A 20,135-nucleotide genomic window follows, 5' to 3' on the forward strand; every position below is an offset into this window, starting at 1 on the left:
TTTCCTGCTTAGGTGCTTATCGCTTCCCATCTGCCTTCATACGAACTCCGTCACAATCAGGTGGAATCCATCTTCCTCTCGGCCATTGACATGTACGGGCACCAGTTCTGCATTGAGAATCTGCAGGTAAGAAGATGATTGGAGCTTTGAGTTGAATTAGTAAAAAATCAAGCACTTTTGTGATGATTTTTCAGAAATCCCCCTTTCTAACAAATCCCCCTTTCTAAGAGGTCTGTAAGGGGTGTGCATAAGCGCACCATTGTGCCTACCGTCCCTGTCCTACTGTTCTATGGTCTTTTATCACTACTTTTTACCATTACTTTTCTAATATTTTATTTATACAAATTACCATCTGTTCTGTCAGGCTCTCTGGTAGACTCCTCCCGAAAATTCACAGGTACAAATTTCAGACACACACATGTTTGAAAATTCAAAACAATGTTCTTTATAATGAAAATTCACTTAAACCAAGCCCTCTTTTGGTATAGCCAAGAGCACTCGTCTCCAAACAAACTGGTAATTGGTACAAGTCCCTTATCAGTTCTGTGATACTTAGCTTGCAGCTGTGAGGCAATTCACAGTCCTTCTTCTTTCACAAAGTGAAACACACTTTGCTCTGGTTTAGTTTCAAAGCAGGGAAAAACCAGCACACAAAAGGTCAAATGCAGCAAAGCAGGCACGAAACACAATGATCAGATAATCCTCCTCAATGGCCAAACCCACAGGCTGCTATTTACAGCTCCACCCAACCACAGGTGGCCTCATTTTCTTTGATAATAATCTCTCAGTTGTTGTTGCCTATGCATCGCTCTCCTCATGCGTGGCTGTATCATTAACTCTTGTTCCGAATCCAAGGAGGAGCTAGATAATTGATCTCCTTCTGAGCTGTCTGCCACACTCTCCTCCCTGTCACTCATGTCTTCTTGGTCAGAGGAGCCTTCATCAGCAGATTCCACCGGGGGCAAAACAGGCCGGCAGCTTGTGGATGTCTCCCCCACATCCACAGTCCTTGGGGCAGGAGCTGGGCGAGAGCTAACCACAACACCATCCTATAATTGTTTGACAAAATCCAGCGAGAGTTGCATGCGCAGAAGCAAAAATATAGGCAAAATCCCATGCACATGTGCGTCCTCTCGCGAGATAGCAATGAAAACAAGTCTGCAAGCCAGGGGGAAAAAAATTCGAAAAAAAGCTACTTTCGAAGTATAAGACGCACTTTATTTTAAATTTTCAGCCTCCTTTAGGTGAGGAAAGGATATGTCTTATACTCCAAAAATTACAGTAATCCAAATGGATCATGTGCAGAAATAAGGCAGAATTATCTCCTCACAGTACAGCAAGTGCTTGACTTACCACCGTTCATTTAGTGACCATTCAAAGTTAGCAATAGCACTAAAAAGTGACTTATTATAGGTCGTCCTCAACTTAGGATCAGAATTGGGACCAGAATTTCCATCGCTAAAACAAAGCAGAAGTTAAGAGAGTCGTGTGCAATTTTACGACCTCTGTGCTCACGGTTGTTAAGTGAATCCCTGCAGTTTTTAAGTGAATCATAACAGTCCTTAAGCCAATCTGGCTTCCCTGTTGACTTTGCTTATCCGGAGCCAGCTGGGAAGGGCGCAAAAGGGAATCGCACAACCCCCAGGATGCTGCAGCTGTTGCGAAGACCGTATTTTTCAGAATATAAGATGCACCTTTGTCCTCCTTAAAAGGGGCTGAAAATTCATGTACATCTTATACTCTGAATGTAGCTTTTTTTCAAGCTTCCCCATCCCCCCAGCCCTAATTCGGTGCTAACAATCTTCCCAGCTCTTACCTTGCAGGTTTGTTCATTGTTACTCTTTGCAAAGAATGTTTTCCAAGCCCTAAGTCTTTGCAGAGTTTTTTCCATTGCTCTAACTTGCTCCAAATGTTTCTTTACCACCATAACCAGGTACTAACAATGTTTCCAGCTCTTACCCAATTGCAAGCTCTTTCATTGTTACTCTCTGTCAAGAATATTTCCCAAACCCTGTCTTTGTAGTTTTTTTTAAATTGCTCTACTCGCTCCAAATGTTTCTTTACCGCCATAACCAGGTGCTAACAATGTTCCCAGCTCTTACCTTGCAGTTTTTTTATTGTTATTCTTTGCCAAGAATATTTTCCAAGCCCTAAGTCTTTGCTAGTTTTTTTCCACTGCTCTACTTGGCTCCGACTGTTTCTTTCCAGGTGCTAACGATGTTCCCAGCTCTTACTGGCTTGCAAGCTCTTTCATTGTTACTCTCTCTGAATAAGGTTTTTTTAAAAGCCCTAACCAGGGGATAAAATAATGTGCTGAAGCTGACCAGACTAAGGACGCTAGCCAGATGAATAACTTGTAAACAGATTATTTTCCCTATATTCCTCCCCAAAAACTAAGGTGCGTCTTATATTCCGAAAAATGTGATACATGTCGGTTTGCCAAGCACCCAAATTTTGATCAGGTGACCCTGGGGGATGCTGTAGTGATTGTAAGTACGAGAACTGCTTGTAAGTCAGTGCCCCTATAGCTACAAATGGTGGTGATTTGAGGACTGTCCGTATAAACAAACATTTACAAGACCATAAGGAAAAACCTTTATATCTGCTGGTGCTGTTTCTTATGTTAACATGTTAACAGTTGGCCCGGCCGCTGATTTTGAGAAAAAAATAAATAAATAATTGAAATTCTGTGGTTAAAAGGGGGAAATAAAGTATCTTCTCTTTTCCTCTTCCCTAGAAACTTATCCTTTCTGAGACTTCCATCTTTGATGTGCTCCCCAACTTCTTCTACCACAGCAACCAGGTGGTGCGCATGGCAGCTCTGGAGGTGAGTAGCAATAGCTATAGAAACATAGAAACATAGAAGACTGACGGCAGAAAAAGACCTCATGGTCCATCTAGTCTGCCCTTATACTATTTCCGCACGAATCCCAGCGACCGATAAGGTTCCACAGAGTTGGCCTTCTCCGGGTCCCATCGACTAAACAATGTCGTTTGGCAGGCCCCAGGGGAAGAGCCTTCTCTGTGGCGGCCCCGGCCCTCTGGAACCAACTCCCCCCGGAGATTAGAACTGCCCCCACCCTCCCTGTCTTTTGTAAACTACTCAAGACTCACTTATGCCGCCAGGCATGGGGGAGTTAAGATATTCCTTCCCCCTAGGCCATTACAAGTTATGCATGGTATGTTTGTGTGTATGTTTGGTTTTATAATAAGGGTTTTTAGTTGTTTTATTAATTGGATTGTTACATGTTGTTTTTTATCATTGTTGTTAGCCGCCCTGAGTCTACGGAGAGGGGAGGCATACAAATCCAATAAATAAATGAATGAATGAATGAATGAATGAATGAATGAATAAAATAAATAAACAAACAAACAAACAAACAAACAAATAAATAAATAAATTTCCTGTATTTTATCTTAGGATGGATAGATGTTTATCCCAGGCATGTTTAAATTCAGTTACTGTGCATTTACCAACCACGTCTGCTAGAAGTTTGTTCCAAGCATCTACTACTCTTTCAGTAAAATAATATTTTCTCATGTTGCTTTTGATCTTTCCCCCAACTAACTTCAGATTGTGTCCCCTTGTTCTTGTGTTCACTTTCCTATTAAAAACACTTCCCTCCTGGACCTTATTTAACCCTTGAACATATTTAAATGTTTCGATCATGTTCCCCCCTTACTGTATATACTGTGCTTTTACAGCTACCTCTAAGTGGTTTTACAGAATCAACATATCACCCCCAACAATCTGGGTCCTCATTTTACCCACCTTAGGAGGAGGGAAGGCTGAGTCAACCTTGAGCTGGTGGTGAGATTTGAACTGCTGAACTACACCTAGCAGTTAGCTGACCTTCAAGTGCTGCACTCTAACCACTCTTATACCCAAGGCAGGACTAGAATTCACAGTCTCCTAGTGATCAGCCCAAAGTTACCCAGCTGACTTTAGTGTCTACGGTGGAACTAGAACTCACAGTCTCCTAATTTCTATCCAGACGCCTTAATCCTTAGGAAAATAGCATATTATGGCCTGTCTGGTTGACCAAAAAACATAGAAACATAGAAGTCTGACGGCAGAAAAAGACCTCATGGTCCATCTAGTCTGCCCTTATACCATTTTCTGTATTTTATCTTAGGATGGATATATGTTTATCCCAGGCATGCTTAAATTCAGTTACTGTGGATTTACCAACCACGTCTGCTGGAAGTTTGTTCCAAGCATCTATTACTCTTTCAGTAAAATAATATTTTCTTATGTTGCTTTTGATCTTTCCCCCAACTAACTTCAGATTGTGTCCCCTTGTTCTTGTGTTCATTTTCCTATTAAAAACACTTCCCTCCTGAACCTTATTTAACCCTTTCACATATTTAAATGTTTCGATCATGTCCCCCCTTTTCCTTCTGTCCTCCAGACTATACAGATTGAGTTCATGAAGTCTTTCCTGATACGTTTTATGCTTAAGACCTTCCACCATTCTTGTAGCCCGTCTTTGGACCTGTTCAATTTTGTCAATATCTTTTTGTAGGTGAGGTCTCCAGAACTGAACACAGTATTCCAAATGGGGTCTCACCAACATTCTATATAGCGGGATCACAATCTCCCTCTTCCTGCTTGTTATACCTCTAGCTATGAAGCCAAGCATCGTACTTGCTTTCCCTACTGCCCGACTACAAGCTTATAAAATGTAAGGGAAGTACTTTTGTCCCCTTTGAAAGGAGTTATCTGGGCATCACTGCCCTTGAAGCAACCTGAGATCTTTTCCGAGGTGTGACACAATGAAAATTAAGGGGGAAGAAAGAAGTGTGTGACGGGGAGACAGGGTTCAAGTCAGCTCAGCATTAAATTAGAGACTAGAATTTCACCCTTCAGGCTCTTTCTCAAATCACCTTCCCCTCTTGTGTCACACTCTCCCTGTTGTCTGTCATCACCACATCTTTTAGCAGCAGGTTCTATAGTTTGTGTAGCCGAGGTGTGAAGAAGTCTTCCCCTTGGTCTGCTTTTCTTCCTATGGCACACAACCAAGGGGCCAGCTGGCACAAGGTGTACGGCTGACGTATTTATTGATGGTTATTTATTATTGTACAGCTGACATGTTTCTATGTTTATTTATTTTCTTTATTTTTCTTTATTAGATTTGTATGCTGCCCCTCTCCGCAGACTCGGGGCGGCTCACAACAACAATAAAACAGTATACAATAAACAAATCTAATACTTAAAAAATATCTAAAAACCCATTTTTTTAAAAAAAAAACATACAATACAAGCATACCATACATAACACTATATAAGCCTGGGGGAGATGTCTCAATTCCCCCATGCCTGATAGCAGAGGTGGGTTTTAAGGAGTTTGCGAAAGGCAAGGAGGGTGGGGGCAGTCCTAATCTCCAGGGGGAGCTGGTTCCAGAGGGTCGGGGTCGCCACAGAGAAGGCTCTTCCCCTGGGTCCCGCCAGACAACATTGTTTAGTCGACGGGACTCGGAGAAGGCTAACTCTGTGGGACCTAACCGGTCGCTGGGATTCGTGCGGCAGAAGGCGGTCCCGGAGATATTCTGGTCCGATGCCATAAAGGGCTTTATAGGTCATAACCAACACTTTGAATTATTTATTGGACTTATATGCTGCCCCATATGACATATAAAAGTACAAAATACAAAAAACAAAATCAGATTCTAAGTCCAATATTGAATGATTTAAATACCCGATTAATAATCTAAAAAACCCATTTTAAAACCCATACACTCACACTCATTCATAGCACAATCAGATTCAAATTATTTATGCATTTATTTATTTAATTTATTTAATTAATTGGATTTGTATGCCGCCCCTCTCCGAGGACTCGGGGCGGCTCACAGCATCTATAAAAACAGAAAAATAATGTAAATCCAATTAATACTACAATTTGAAAACAATTAAAAGAAAAACTTATCGATCAAACATTCAACAATCATACTTAAAGCATTCAGGGGTCAGGGGTCAGGGGGAATTAACATCTGGAGCAGAATGTTAAAGCTCAACGGCCCCAGGCCTGCCGGCACAAGTGAGTTTTTAAGGCCTTGCGGAAGGCCAGCAGAGTGAGGGCAGTGTGAATCTCCGGAGGGAATTGGTTCTAGAGGGCCAGAGCCGCCACAGAGAAGGCCCTTCCCCTAGGGCCCGCAAGCCAGCATTGCTTGTCTGACGGGACTTGGAGAAGGCCGACTCTGTGGGCTCTGACCGGTCACTGGGATACATAGAAACATAGAACTCTGATGGCAGAAAAAGATCTCATGGTCCATCTAGTCTGCCCTTATACTATTTTCTGTATTTTATCTTAGGATGGATATATGTTTATCCCAGGCATGTTTAAATTCAGTTACTGTGGATTTATCTACCACGTCTGCTGGAAGTTTGTTCCAAGGATCTACTACTCTTTCAGTAAAATAATATTTTCTCATGTTGTTTTTGATCTTTCCCCCAACTAACTTCAGATTGTGTCCCCTTGTTCTTGTGTTCACTTTCCTATTAAAAACACTTCCCTCCTGGACCTTATTTAACCCTTTAACATATTACGTGAGGCTGGAGACTGTCCCATAGGTAACTTGGTCCTAAGCCATGTAGGGCTTTGTAGGTAGTGACCAATGCTCTGAATTGCGTTCGGAGACCAACTGGCAGCCAGTGCATCTTGCGGAGTGATGTAGATACATGGGCAAACCTTGATGAGCCCATGACCTCTCTTGTGGCTGCATTTTGGACTAGCTGAAGTCTCCCAAACATTCTTCAAAGGTAGCTCTGAGCTGGATCTAACTCTCCATCAAGTTGTATTAACAGAGAGATAGAATCAAGATCACGTGAAGTATTAACATCACTTTACAAGGCCATGGTAAGGCCACATTTGGAATACTCATTCAGTTTTGGTCGCCACGATGCAAAAAGGATATTGAGACTCCAGAAAGTGTAGAGAAGAGCAACAAAGAGGATTAGGGGACTGGAAGATAAAACATACGAGAGTATGGTTGCAGGAACTGAGCATGGCTAGTTTAATGAAAAGAAGGACCAGGGGAGACATGATAGCAGTCTTCCAATATCTCAGGGGTTGCCACAAAGAAGAAGGAGTCAACGTATTCTCCAAAGCACCTGAGGGTAGAACAAGTAGCAATGGGTGAAAACTAAACAAGGAGAGAAGCAACTTAGAAGCAAGGAGAAATTTCCTGACAGAACAATCAGTAGATTGCCTCCAGAATCTGTGAATGCTCCAACACTGGAAGTTTTTAAGAAGATGTTGGATAACCATTTCTCTGAAGTGGTATAGGATTTCCTGCCTAAGCAGGGGGTTGGACTAGAAGACCTCCAAGGTCCCTTCCAACTCTGATATTGTATTGTGTTTGTATTTGTATTTGTACTTGTACTTGTACTTGTAATTAAACACCCAATCGGCAGACTATAACCCTGCTTCTCCGTTTTTGGGCACCAGGAAAAAACGGAGAACCCCGGGCAGCTGGGGGGTAGGGGTGAATTCTATCGCCCGTTATATGTATTTCCCGTTTATATTTTATACTTTATCAAAAAAAGTACTAAGTCCCAAGTTTTTGTTCTAACCCAACACATTCTTGGGCAAATACCTAGATATTTACCCCCTAACCGTGGGGGAGCCTAACTTTTCTACAATTATTAAGTAACTCCTCCTATTCCTTAGGCATCTAACTTCCTACCAACAATAATATCTGATTTCCCCATACGAATAAAGCAACGCAGCCAGCTCTTATCTCGATAACCACCAGCTCTAGCCCATAAGGGGTATTATTTTCTAGGATTAACCCTAAGACAGTAAAATATTTTCCTATACGTAATTCTACAAATTACCACCATTAGTTATATACTGCCATACTTTATCAAAAAAGTACTAAGTCCCAAGTTTTTGTTCTAACCCAACACATTCTTGGGCAAATACCTAGATATTTACCCCCTAACCGTGGGGGGAGCCTAACTTTTCTACAATTATTAAGTAACTACTTGTACTTGTACTTGTACTTGTACAGTACTTGCATTTGTATTTGTGTTTGTGTTTGTGTTTGTATTGTGTTTGTATTTGTATTGTATTTGTATTGCATTGCATTGCATTGTATAGCAAGAAGGACAGGATGTTTGAACACGCATGTTAAACCCTCCCTTCAGACATGCTCCCTTTTCCACCCCAGGTGTATGTGCGGAGGGCATACATCGCCTACGAGCTGAACAGCGTTCAACATCGCCAGTTGAAAGACAACACGTGTGTAGTGGAATTCCAGTTTATGCTCCCAACTTCACATCCAAACAGGTTAGACTTTAAAACGCAGATATTTCTAAGGGATTTGGAAGAAGAGACAACGGGGTGGGGTGGGGGTGGTTTGGGTTTTTTTTAAGGGTGGGTTCCACCTGTGGGGGCGGGGCTGGGAAGTAAGAGATTCAGTCCCCTGTGTTACGTTGTGTTGTGGACCCCATGCTGAAAACCGTATGTTAGATGTGTGGCATCATTCCTGGTTGATAATGTGTCAATGGCTTTTGAATGGTTTTATTTATTTATTTGAGTTTATGAATTGTCTTCTGCCGTGGACTCTCTTATGTGTGAAAGACTTTTTATGTGCAGCAACATGGCATAGAACCACCCTGCTCGTGTCGTGATAAACATGTCGTTCTTCTACGTCTTTACTACTAGGTTGTAAATTTGGGGGAGTAGCTGACATCTGAATGTAGCAGCAGAAGACTTTGAATTTTGCTAACGACGGTTTGCAATATCTTTCTACAGCAATCCACCCAGGTTGTTAAGGGCCTGCCTAAAGAGATACCAGGTTTATTCAGATAGTCCTTGACTTATGACCACAGTTGAGCCCAAACATTTCTGATGCTAAGTGAGACACTTGATCAAGTGAGTTTTGGCCCATTTTACCAGCATTCGTGCCGCAATCTTTAAGCGAATCACTGCAGTTGTTAAGTAAATAACCCAATTGTTAAGCGAATTTGGCTTCCCCCTTGACTTTGCTTGTCGGAAGGTCGCAAAAGGGGATCACGTGATCCCGGAACACTGTGACCGTCATGAATATGAACCAGTTGCCAAGCATCTTAACTTTGGATTAGGTTTGACCATGGAGATGTTGCACCGTGTGTGTTAAAAATGTCATAAATCACTAAATAAACATAAACATCAGTGCTGTTGTAACTTCCAATGGTTACTAAATGAATTGTTGTAAGTCAAGGACTTCCTGTAATGAAACCTTTTCTCATAATTTTTTTTTTTAAGTAAAAGAAATTCTAGGTTCACAACAAATTAATGAACTTTGGCATCTTTCCAGCTGTGTAGCTTCAACAAAGCCTTACAGGGAAAGCTCCTTCTATTGAAACACAGTGTATAGCTAGTCCTCGAGTTATGACCATACTTGAGCCCAAAATTTATGTTGCTAAGTGAAACATTTGCTACATGCGTTTTGCCCCATTTTATCACTTTGCCATATATTGACATTCAAGTCAATATTTTCTATAATTATACTATTTGTACGTATAATTCTTTATAATGTTCCATCTCTTATTGTGAATTCGCATTTCTTTTTTGTGTCCATTTGTACCTCTTTGTCCATATTGAATAATAATCAGAGTCTTTTTTATCATTTAACTCCATAATTCATCTGTCCATTTCTGCGCATTCATTTTTAAAAAATTATTTCCTTATCGTCGGGTATTTGTGGGTTCTTCCATTTTTGTACGTATGCAATTCTTGCAGCTGTTACAATGTGTAGTATTAAATATTTTACATTTTCAACATACAATCCTCTAATAATGCCTAATGAAAAGAATTCTGGCGTGAATTCAATTGTTTGTTATGTTAATAAGGTGGTTGTTAAGTGAATCTGGCTTCCCCACTGACTTTGCTGGTCAGAAGGTCACAAAAGGGGATCACTGCAACTGTCATAAATATGAATCAGTTGCCAAACCTCTGAAGTTTGATCACATGACCATGGAGGATGCTGCAAAGGTTGTAAGTGTGCAAAATGGTCAGAAGTCGCTTTTTTCAGTGCCACTATAGCATTGAATGGTCATTAAATAAATTGTTGTAAGTCGAGGACTATATGCATATGACAAAACCGACGAGTCATAAAACTGAAGATGAAATTAAATATCCTAAATTGTATGTATGTATGTATTTTTTATTTTATTTTATTTATTTTATTTTATTTTTTTATTTTTATTTTTTTATTTTTTTTTATTTTTTTTTATTTTTTTTTATTTATTTTTTTTATTTTTTTTATTTTATTTTTATTTTATTTATTTTTATTTTATTTTATTTTATTTTATTTTATTTTATTTTATTTTATTTTATTTTATTTTATTTTATTTTATTTTATTTTATTTTATTTTATTTTATTTTATTTTATTTTATTTTATTTTATTTTATTTTATTTTATTTTATTTTATTTTATTTTATTTTATTTTATTTTATTTTATTTTATTTTATTTTATTTTATTTTATTTTATTTTATTTTATTTTATTTTATTTTATTTTATTTTATTTTTAGATTTGTGTGCCGCCCCTCTCCGCAGACTCGGGGCGGCTCACAACAATAATAAAAAACAATATATCACAAATCTAATATTAAAAAGTCTGTAAAAATCCCTTATTTAAAAAGCCAGATACACACACAAACATACCATGCCTGACGGCAGAGGTGGGTTTTAAGAAGTTTACAAAAGGCAAGGAAGTTTGGGGCAATCCTAATCTCTGGGGGGAGCTGGTTCCAGAGGGTCGGGGCCGCCACAGAGAAGGCTCTTCCCCTGGGTCCCGCCAGATGACATTGTTTAGTTGACGGGACCCGGAGAAGGCCAACTCTGGGGAGGAATATGTGTTTTTTTTTTAATCAATATTTTTATTGATTTATTGATTTTATAATATACAACACACACACAACATATAACAAGTGCTCAGTGATAATTGAGCCCAGTGCTAAGGTTGTATGTCATGGCAGTTACAAATTGAGAAATTGTGTGACTTGATTCAAAGTTAGGGCCATTTTGATGATGATTGTGAATAGAATAGAATAGAATAGAATAGAATCTTTATTCAGAATACAATGAATTAGAATTAGGAATGGAATGTAGAAATGGAATAGAACAGAGTAGTGTAGAGTAGAATAGAATCTTTATTGAGACTACAATAGAATTAGAATAGAATGGAATGAGATGGGATGGGATGTAGAAATGGGATGGAATAGAATAGAATAGAATTGAATTGAATTCTTTACTGGCCAAGTGTGATAAGACACACAAGGAATTTGTCTCTGGTTCATAAGTTCACAATGTATACACAACAGTAGTGATAGATCATTATTATAGTCATTGTAAAAATATATTCATCATAAAACGTTAAATGCAACACTTAGTGATAGTCGTGGGATACTAAATAAGCAATCAATGTATGCTAATTAAACAATTTTGAAGGTAAGATACAAGCAACAAAGTTATCTAAGAAGATACAGTGATAGGTAATAGGGAAGAGAATAATGAGTTATTTATTGATTTATTGATTTGATTTGATTTATAATTCAATTATAAAATTTATAATGATGGTAATGCTGCATCTACCTACCTACCTACCTATCTTTCTATCTATCTAAACTTATATGCCGCCCACTCCCTGATCCCTGAAACCTCAGGAGGGTTTACAACAGTAATAGTATAAATAATCAGATTAAAACATTTTACAATAATAAAACCCTTCAATATAATCGCTACATTCGTGCATCAAACCTCCCAATCAATTTGTGTCTCGGGCGGATTAAAAGATGTCAATTCTCACGGCCCCCAGGCCTGCCGGCAAAGCCAGGTTTTCAAGGCATTTCGGAAACCTAGTAGGGTGGGGGACGTGCGGACCTTGGCAGATAGTTGGTTTCAAAGAGCCGTGGCTGTCACAGAGAAGGCCCTGTCAAACATCTAGATAGTTTGATGGTGTCGTGGGAATTAGTTGTTTAGCAGAGTGATGGCATGGGGGGGGGGAATGTCATATCTAGTTGTTCTAGTTGTTCTGCAGTGTCCTATAGCAGTGTTTTTCAACCAGTGTGCCGCGGCACACTAGTGTGCCGCGAGACATGGTCAGGTGTGCCGCGAAGCTCAGAGAGAGAAAGAAAACAAGAGAAAGAGAGAGAGAAAGAAATAGCAAGAGAGAGAAAGAAAACAAGAGAGAAAGCAAGCAAGAGAGAGAAAGAAAGAAAGAAAGAGAGAAAGAGAACAAGAGAGAAAGAAAGCAAGAGAGAGAGCAAGAGAGAGAAAGAAAGAAAGCAAGAGAGAGAGAGAGAGAAAGAGAGGGAGGGAAGGTGGGAGAGAGAAAGACATAGAGGGAAGTAGAGAGGGAGAGAGAAAGAGAGCAAAAAAGAGGAAAGAAGGGAGAAAGAGGGATGGAGAGAGAGAGAAAAAAAAAGAGGGAGAGAAAGAGGGAGAGAGAAATACTGTAGAGCGAAAGGGAGGAAGAGAGAATTTTTTTGTCCAAACTTTTTTTAGCGCCCGCCCCCTCAATGTGCCCCATGGTTTTGTAAATGTAAAAAATGTGCCGTGGCTCAAAAAAGGTTGAAAATCACTGTCCTATAGCATTGTTTTGAAGGTAGAAGTTAAAACTGTTTATGTCCAGGATGTGAGGGGATTGTAGCAGTGGTGGGTTGCTCCGCCCAACTGGCAAGACGTCCTAAAAAAACGCTCTGTGCATGTATAGAAGCGTAGCGCACATGCGCATGCTCCCATTCCCAAACCCATAGCAAAGGTAAGTAGAACCTACGACTGGCCTTAGATATTTTCACAGCCCTCTTTCTGGCTCGTGCAGTATACAGGTCCTCAATGGAAGGCAGGTGGATGTATTTTACCCAAGAGGCTGGGGTTGTGGTTTTTTTGGCCAAAAAGTGAAAGTAAACACTGAAAACTGGCCAAAAATAATAATAATAATAAAATTGCAAATTGATATAAGGGGAAAGATCTCTGTTTGGCTTTCAAGATTCTGTCCTTTATTCTTCAACAATAGAGTTCTGGCAGTTCTTCTGAAGTACAGTGGTACCTCTACCCTAAGAATGTCTCTACTTAAGAACGTTTCTAGATAAGAACCGGGTGTTCAAGATTTTTTTGCCTCTTAAGAACCATTTTCTTCTTAAGAACCCAAGCCCGGAAAAATTTCCCAGGAAATTTGAGAGTGGCACGCAGTGTTCCCTCTAATTTTTTTTGGGGGTGGGCGGAAAAGTATAGTGTCTGAGCGGCAGTCCCTTCAGGACTGGGCGGCACAGAAATAATAAATGAATGAACGAACGAACGAACGAACAAACAAACAAACAAACAAATAAATAAAAAACCCACCCTGTTTTGCCTTAGAGAATTTCAAAATAAAATACTGTACTGTGTGTCTATAACAGTGAGCTCATAATAGGGAAACTCTATCAATATCAAAATGCTACTTAAATAGTTGAGCTAGTTTCAAACTAGATTTTGACTTTCTTTCTCTCTTCCTTACTCCCATTCTTTTTCTTTCTCTTTTTCTTCCTCTCTTTTTTCTATCTATTTCTCTCTCTTCCTCTCTCACTCCTTCCCTCTCACTCTTTCCCTCTCGGCTTCTGGGCAGGTTTGGAAAACTCTGAGTTGATGATGATTTTTAAGTGAGCGATTGCTCACTGCTCAGCTTAGAGGGAACTATGGTGGCACGAAGGCCCAGCCAGTTTCCTGCCATTCCCCCTTTAATCCCGGCCATCTCGGTCTTTTCTGGGCTGCCAGAGGGGCCTTTCGGGGGCACTTAAGGAGGCTTTGGCAGTCCAGAGCGAACGGAGCATTTTCCTTTCTCTGGGCACTTGGACAGGGAATAAACCTCTGCCAGCGCCCAGAGAAAAGAAACGCTCCCTTCGCCCTGGGCAGCCGAGGAGTCACCAAAGGAAAGGCATCGGCTACAAAGCGAGCAAGCGAGAGGAGAGGGGAGGGAACCCTTCAGCATGGGAAGGAAGAGGAAGCAGATAGTAGCAGCAGCAGCCAGTGTATGGGAGGCAGCCTCGCGCCGGGTGTATTGGAGGTGTGTGCTCCTTCTTGCCGCCTCAGAGTCCCTCTTTTTTTTTTAAAGCCTTAAAGTTTTGGATTTCGTCACCTCATCTCACCTTCTTCCTTCAGCAGCGACTGTCCTCCTCCTCCCACCCAAATTCCGAGCTTTTATTTCCGAGCTTTTATTTCTTTCCTAATGGGTTTGCACACATTATTTGCTTTTACATTGATTCCTATGGGAAAAATTGCTTCTACTTAAGAACGTTTCTACTTAAGAACCTGGTCACGGAACGAATTAAGTTCTTAAGTAGAGGTACCACTGTACTTAAAAGTAAAGATTAAAGTTCCCCTTGCACATATGTGCTACTCACTCCTGACTCTAGGAGGCGGTGCTCATCTCCGTTTCAAAGCTGAAGACGACTGCATTGTCATCGGGCCGACTAAATGCCGAAGGTGTACGGTAACGCTGTTACCTTCCCACCAAAGGTGGTCCCTATTTTTCTACTTGCATTTTTATGGGCTTTCGAACTGCTAGGTTGGCAGAAGCTGGGACATGTAATGGGATTCGAACCGCCGAAACTGCCAAGCTTTCGATCAGCAAGCTCAACATCTTAGCCACTGAGCCGTTGCATCCCTTTCTGAAGTGGGATGCAGGCAGAATGGGAAACGGTGTCCCCTCCAATCCATGGAAAAACCTCCCTCCAAGGAACCGGTCCATGGTGCCCCAAAAGGCTGCTGATTTTCCCGAGTTAATCACTGCCTTGCTTGCCTCTGGCCACTAGATGTCGCTGTTGATCCACCGCCAGGTAGCCCACTCCGACAGGACCCAAGCAGCCCTCTTGAAAGGCATCGCATTCTCCTCTTCCTTTGTTTCCCCAAATATCCTTTGCCTTTTATTCCCTCCTCCTCCTCCTCCTCCTCCTCCTCCGTTTAATGTTTGGGAGAATTGGTTGAGGAGGCCTGGTCTCGCTTCATTGAGAATCCATCAGTAGATCTGACGAAATGGGTTTGCCAACGCCCCCCTCTTCTCCCCTCTTCTTCCCTTTTCCTCCTCCTCCTCTCTTCAAAAATCTGCTTTTGCTTGAAATGAATGAGTCCTCAAAGCTCAGCTGCACAGAAATCTCTCTGCAGTGATATAAATGGGCCATTGAATTTGGTCTCATCTGTTCTCTTCATCTCAACAATATTTGCAAATAATTGCATGCTATTTTGGAGGTCCGCCGGCCACCCAACTATGCACTCTGGCCTCCTCCCCCCCCCCTCTTTCCATCCATTGATATCATTCTTCTCTCTCCTTTGGCCGCCCCGCTCCCATTCTCTCCCCCCCTTCCCCATTGTTTGCCGTAGCTTTTGAGAGAGAGAGGCTTTGATGTCCCCCAGCATCTGAATTATTGTGCAAAGCTAAGTTGGATAAAAACCAAGTTTTACGAAGGATTGGATCCAGCATTTGTTAACCCCACCGGAAAGATGAGTTGTCTTAATTCTTTTGGAAAAAAATGATCCAATGTTGAGGGCATTCGACATTGGCTAGGCCAGGTAATCCAAAGAGGGCGGAAAACATAGAAACATAGAAGACTGACGGCAGAAAAAGACCTCACGGTCCATCTAGTCTGCCCTTATACTATTTCCTGTATTTTTATCTTAGGATGGATCTATGTTTATCCCAGGCACGTTCAAATTCAGTTACTGTGGATTTACCAACCACGTCGGTGTTGTGGTTGGCTCTAGCCCAGCTCCTGCCCCAAGGAATGTGGAGGTGGATGCAGGGGAAACTTCAACATGTCATAGGCCTGTTTTATTGCCGACAGAGTCAGGTAGTGCAGTTTCCTCGGACGAAGAAGAAGGTGGGGGTGACTTGGAATAGGAGGGCTTGGCACACAGCCCAGGAAGTCAATCTCAATTATCTTCGGTCGAGTCAGATGCGGAAGTCTTGAACCCACGCAGGTGCAGAGTTATGCGTAGAAGAGGCCAAGTAAGGACATATTCCAGGAGATAAGAGAGGCCACCTGTGTTTGGGTGGGGCTCCAGTAATTAGAGCTGCTGATACAAATAGCAGCGTGTGGGCTTGGCCGTTGTGGAAGATTACCTGATCGCAGTTCTTCAGGATCGTGCCTTGCTGTTTTCCGGACTTTGTTGATTTTTCATGCCTTTGAAACCATAGCAGAGCAAAGTGTGTGTGTCTCCCTTCGAAAAAGAAGGGCCGTGACGTTTCTTCACAGAGTGTGTCCTCACTCTAGATTTCACTTGTGCATGTGCAGAAGCCAACTCTTACGCTGATCGGCATGCCCATGTCCGTTGGACGTGTGCGCACTCGCAACAGCCTCAAGGAGCGCACCGGTAGCGCCGAAGACGGCAGTCCTTCGCTGGACCAGTCCATCTGCAGGTCACGACAGTCCTTGGAGAGGGGCGGCATAGAAATCCAATTAATAAATAATAATAAATAAACTACTACCACTTTGCGATCCGTCGGAATACAACCTGTGATTTCCCCCTGACATTGGATCTTTATGATACCTTGAATTGACGATGTCTTACAGAGGAGCTTTGGAAATTTATTTATTTATTTATTTATTCATTCATTCATTCATTCATTCATTCATTCATTCATTATTCATTCATTAGATTTGTATGCCGCCCCTCTCCGAAGACTTGGGGCGGCTAACAACTATATAAAAAGACAATGTAAACAAATCTAATATTAAAAGACAATCTAAAAAACCCCAATTTAAAGAATCACTCATACATACAAGCATACCATGTATAAATTCTATAAGCCTAGGGGGAAGGGAAATTTCTGTTCCCCCATGCCTGACGACAGAGGTGGGTTTTAAGGAGCTTGCGAAAGGCAAGGAGGATGGGGGCAACTCTGATATCTGGGGGGAGCTGGTTCCAGAGGGTCGGGGCCGCCACAGAGAAGGCTCTTCCCCTGGGTCCCGCCAGACGACATTGTTTTGTTGACGGGACCCAGAGAAGGCCAACTCTGTGGGACCTAACCGGTCGCTGGGGTTCGTGCGGCAGAAGGCGGTCCCGGAGATATTCTGGTCCGGTGCCATGAAGGGCTTTATAGGTCATAACCAACACTTTGAATTGTGACCGGAAACTGATTGGCAGCCAATGCAGACTGCGGAGTGATGGTGAAACATGGGCATACGTAGGTAAGCCCATGACTGCTCTCGCAGCTGCATTCTGCACGATCTGAAGTTTCCGAACACTTTTCAAAGGTAGCCCCATGTAGAGAGCGTTACAGTAGTACGTAGTAGGAAATGAAGTCTCCTTCTGGTTTTTCAGAAGGTGGAAGAAACAATAAAGAGCCTTTCGTACCCAAAAGACCAGAAAGTTAAAGTAAAATATTTGCCCTGTGGCTCTTCTGAAAAATAGTCTTTCCAAAATCAGGAACCTGAATTGTTCACACCCCATCTTTGAGAAATTAAGCATTGAGAAAGGCTAAACGATGCAAACCAAACTTATTTGCCTCCCCCCCCCCCTCAAATGTTCTTGCTGGGATCATTCTGCTGAACAAATGCCTCACTTAACAACAGTCACTTGGGGCTCAATTGTGGTTGCTGTAAGTGGAGGACTTATTGTAAAGGTTAGGTTTCCTACTAGCTTCGATCAACTCCCCACACCCTTCTCAGCCCCTGCGGGGACCCTCCTCCTTTCATCTCAAAGGAGGGTGACAGAGAGAGAGAGCTTAGCACAGTCTTTCCCAACCTTTAAGATGGATGGACGTCAACCCCTATAATTCCCCAGCCAGATAGTAATTACATGTAGTCCTTGACTTACATCAGTTTGTTTAGTGACCATTTGAAGTTACCACAGCACTCAAAAAAAGTGATTTATGACCATTTTTCCCTTTCCCTTCCTTTCCTTTCCTTGCTCCCCTTCCCTTATCTTCTTTTCTTTTCTATTATCTTTTCTTTTTTCTCTTTTTTCTTGTCTTTTCTTTTTCCTTCCTTTCCCGTCTTTTCTTTTCTTTTTCTTCTCTTTTTTCCTTTCCTTTCCTTCCCTTCTCTTTTTTCTCTCCTCTTTTTTCTTGTCTTTTCTTTTTCCTTCCCTTCATTTCCCTTCTTTTCTTTTTTCTTCTCTTTTTCCCTTCCCTTCTCTTTCTTCTCTTCTCTTTTTTCTTGTCTTTTCTTTTTCCTTCCCTTCCTTTCCCTTCTTTTCTTTTTTCTTCTCTTTTTCCCTTCCCTTCTCTTTCTTCTCTTCTCTTTTTTCTTGTCTTTTCTTTTTCCTTTCCCTTCTTTTCCCTTCTTTTCTTTTTTCTTCTCTTTTTCCCTTCCCTTCTCTTTCTTCTCTTCTCTTTTTTCTTCTCTTTTCTTTTTCCTTTCCCTTCTTTTCCCTTCTTTTCTTTTTTCTTCTCTTTTTCCCTTCCCTTCTCTTTCTTCTCTTCTCTTTTTTCTTGTCTTTTCTTTTTCCTTTCCCTTCTTTTCCCTTCTTTTCTTTTTTCTTCTCTTTTTCCCTTCCCTTCTCTTTCTTCTCTTCTCTTTTTTCTTGTCTTTTCTTTTTCCTTTCCCTTCTTTCCCCTTCTTTTCTTTTTTCTTCTCTTTTTCCCTTCCCTTCTCTTTCTTCTCTTCTCTTTTTTCTTGTCTTTTCTTTTTCCTTTCCCTTCTTTCCCCTTCTTTCCTTTTTTCTTCTCTTTTTCCCTTCCCTTCTCTTTCTTCTCTTCTCTTTTTTCTTGTCTTTTCTTTTTCCTTTCCCTTCTTTTCCCTTCTTTTCTTTTTTCTTCTCTTTTTCCCTTCCCTTCTCTTTCTTCTCTTCTCTTTTTTCTTGTCTTTTCTTTTTCCTTTCCCTTCTTTTCCCTTCTTTTCTTTTTTCTTCTCTTTTTCCCTTCCCTTCTCTTTCTTCTCTTCTCTTTTTTCTTGTCTTTTCTTTTTCCTTTCCCTTCTTTCCCCTTCTTTTCTTTTTTCTTCTCTTTTTCCCTTCCCTTCTCTTTTTTCTCTCCTCTTTTTTCTTGTCTTTTCTTTTTCCTTCCCTTCATTTCCCTTCTTTTCTTTCTTCTTCTCTTTTTCCCTTCCCTTCTCTTTCTTCTCTTCTCTTTTTTCTTGTCTTTTCTTTTTCCTTTCCCTTCTTTCCCCTTCTTTTCTTTTTTCTTCTCTTTTTCCCTTCCCTTCTCTTTCTTCTCTTCTCTTTTTTCTTGTCTTTTCTTTTTCCTTTCCCTTCTTTTCCCTTCTTTTCTTTTTTCTTCTCTTTTTCCCTTCCCTTCTCTTTCTTCTCTTCTCTTTTTTCTTGTCTTTTCTTTTTCCTTTCCCTTCTTTTCCCTTCTTTTCTTTTTTCTTCTCTTTTTCCCTTCCCTTCTCTTTCGTCTCTTCTCTTTTTTCTTGTCTTTTCTTTTTCCTTCCCTTCCTTTCCCTTCTTTTCTTTTTTCTTCTCTTTTTCCCTTCCCTTCTCTTTTTTCTCTCCTCTTTTTTCTTGTCTTTTCTTTTTCCTTCCCTTCATTTCCCTTCTTTTCTTTTTTCTTCTCTTTTTCCCTTCCCTTCTCTTTCTTCTCTTCTCTTTTTTCTTGTCTTTTCTTTTTCCTTTCCCTTCTTTTCCCTTCTTTTCTTTTTTCTTCTCTTTTTCCCTTCCCTTCTCTTTCTTCTCTTCTCTTTTTTCTTGTCTTTTCTTTTTCCTTTCCCTTCTTTTCCCTTCTTTTCTTTTTTCTTCTCTTTTTCCCTTCCCTTCTCTTTCTTCTCTTCTCTTTTTTCTTGTCTTTTCTTTTTCCTTTCCCTTCTTTTCCCTTCTTTTCTTTTTTCTTCTCTTTTTCCCTTCCCTTCTCTTTCTTCTCTTCTCTTTTTTCTTGTCTTTTCTTTTTCCTTTCCCTTCTTTCCCCTTCTTTTCTTTTTTCTTCTCTTTTTCCCTTCCCTTCTCTTTCTTCTCTTCTCTTTTTTCTTGTCTTTTCTTTTTCCTTTCCCTTCTTTTCCCTTCTTTTCTTTTTTCTTCTCTTTTTCCCTTCCCTTCTCTTTCTTCTCTTCTCTTTTTTTGGTCTTTTCTTTTTCCTTCCCTTCCTTTCCCTTCTTTTCTTTTTTCTTCTCTTTTTCCCTTCCCTTCTCTTTCTTCTCTTCTCTTTTTTCTTCTCTTTTCTTTTTCCTTTCCCTTCTTTTCTTTTTTCTTCTCTTTTTTCCTTTCCTTCCCTTCTCTTCCCTTCTCTTTCTTC

General features: G+C 40.8%; 1 protein-coding gene across 1 annotated transcript in view; it reads left to right on the forward strand.

Moving 5' to 3' along the window:
* ACACA (acetyl-CoA carboxylase alpha) overlaps nt 1-20,135 on the forward strand; it is a 312,028-nt gene that overhangs the window by 71,006 nt on the left and 220,887 nt on the right. Inside the window, 3 exon segments of the mRNA XM_070735330.1 lie at nt 13-126; nt 2,738-2,827; nt 8,176-8,294. Coding sequence (XP_070591431.1) covers nt 13-126; nt 2,738-2,827; nt 8,176-8,294 — 323 coding nt within the window.

The sequence above is a fragment of the Erythrolamprus reginae genome, chromosome 1 (genome assembly GCF_031021105.1).
Source record: "Erythrolamprus reginae isolate rEryReg1 chromosome 1, rEryReg1.hap1, whole genome shotgun sequence".
Taxonomy (NCBI): Eukaryota; Metazoa; Chordata; class Lepidosauria; order Squamata; family Dipsadidae; genus Erythrolamprus; species Erythrolamprus reginae.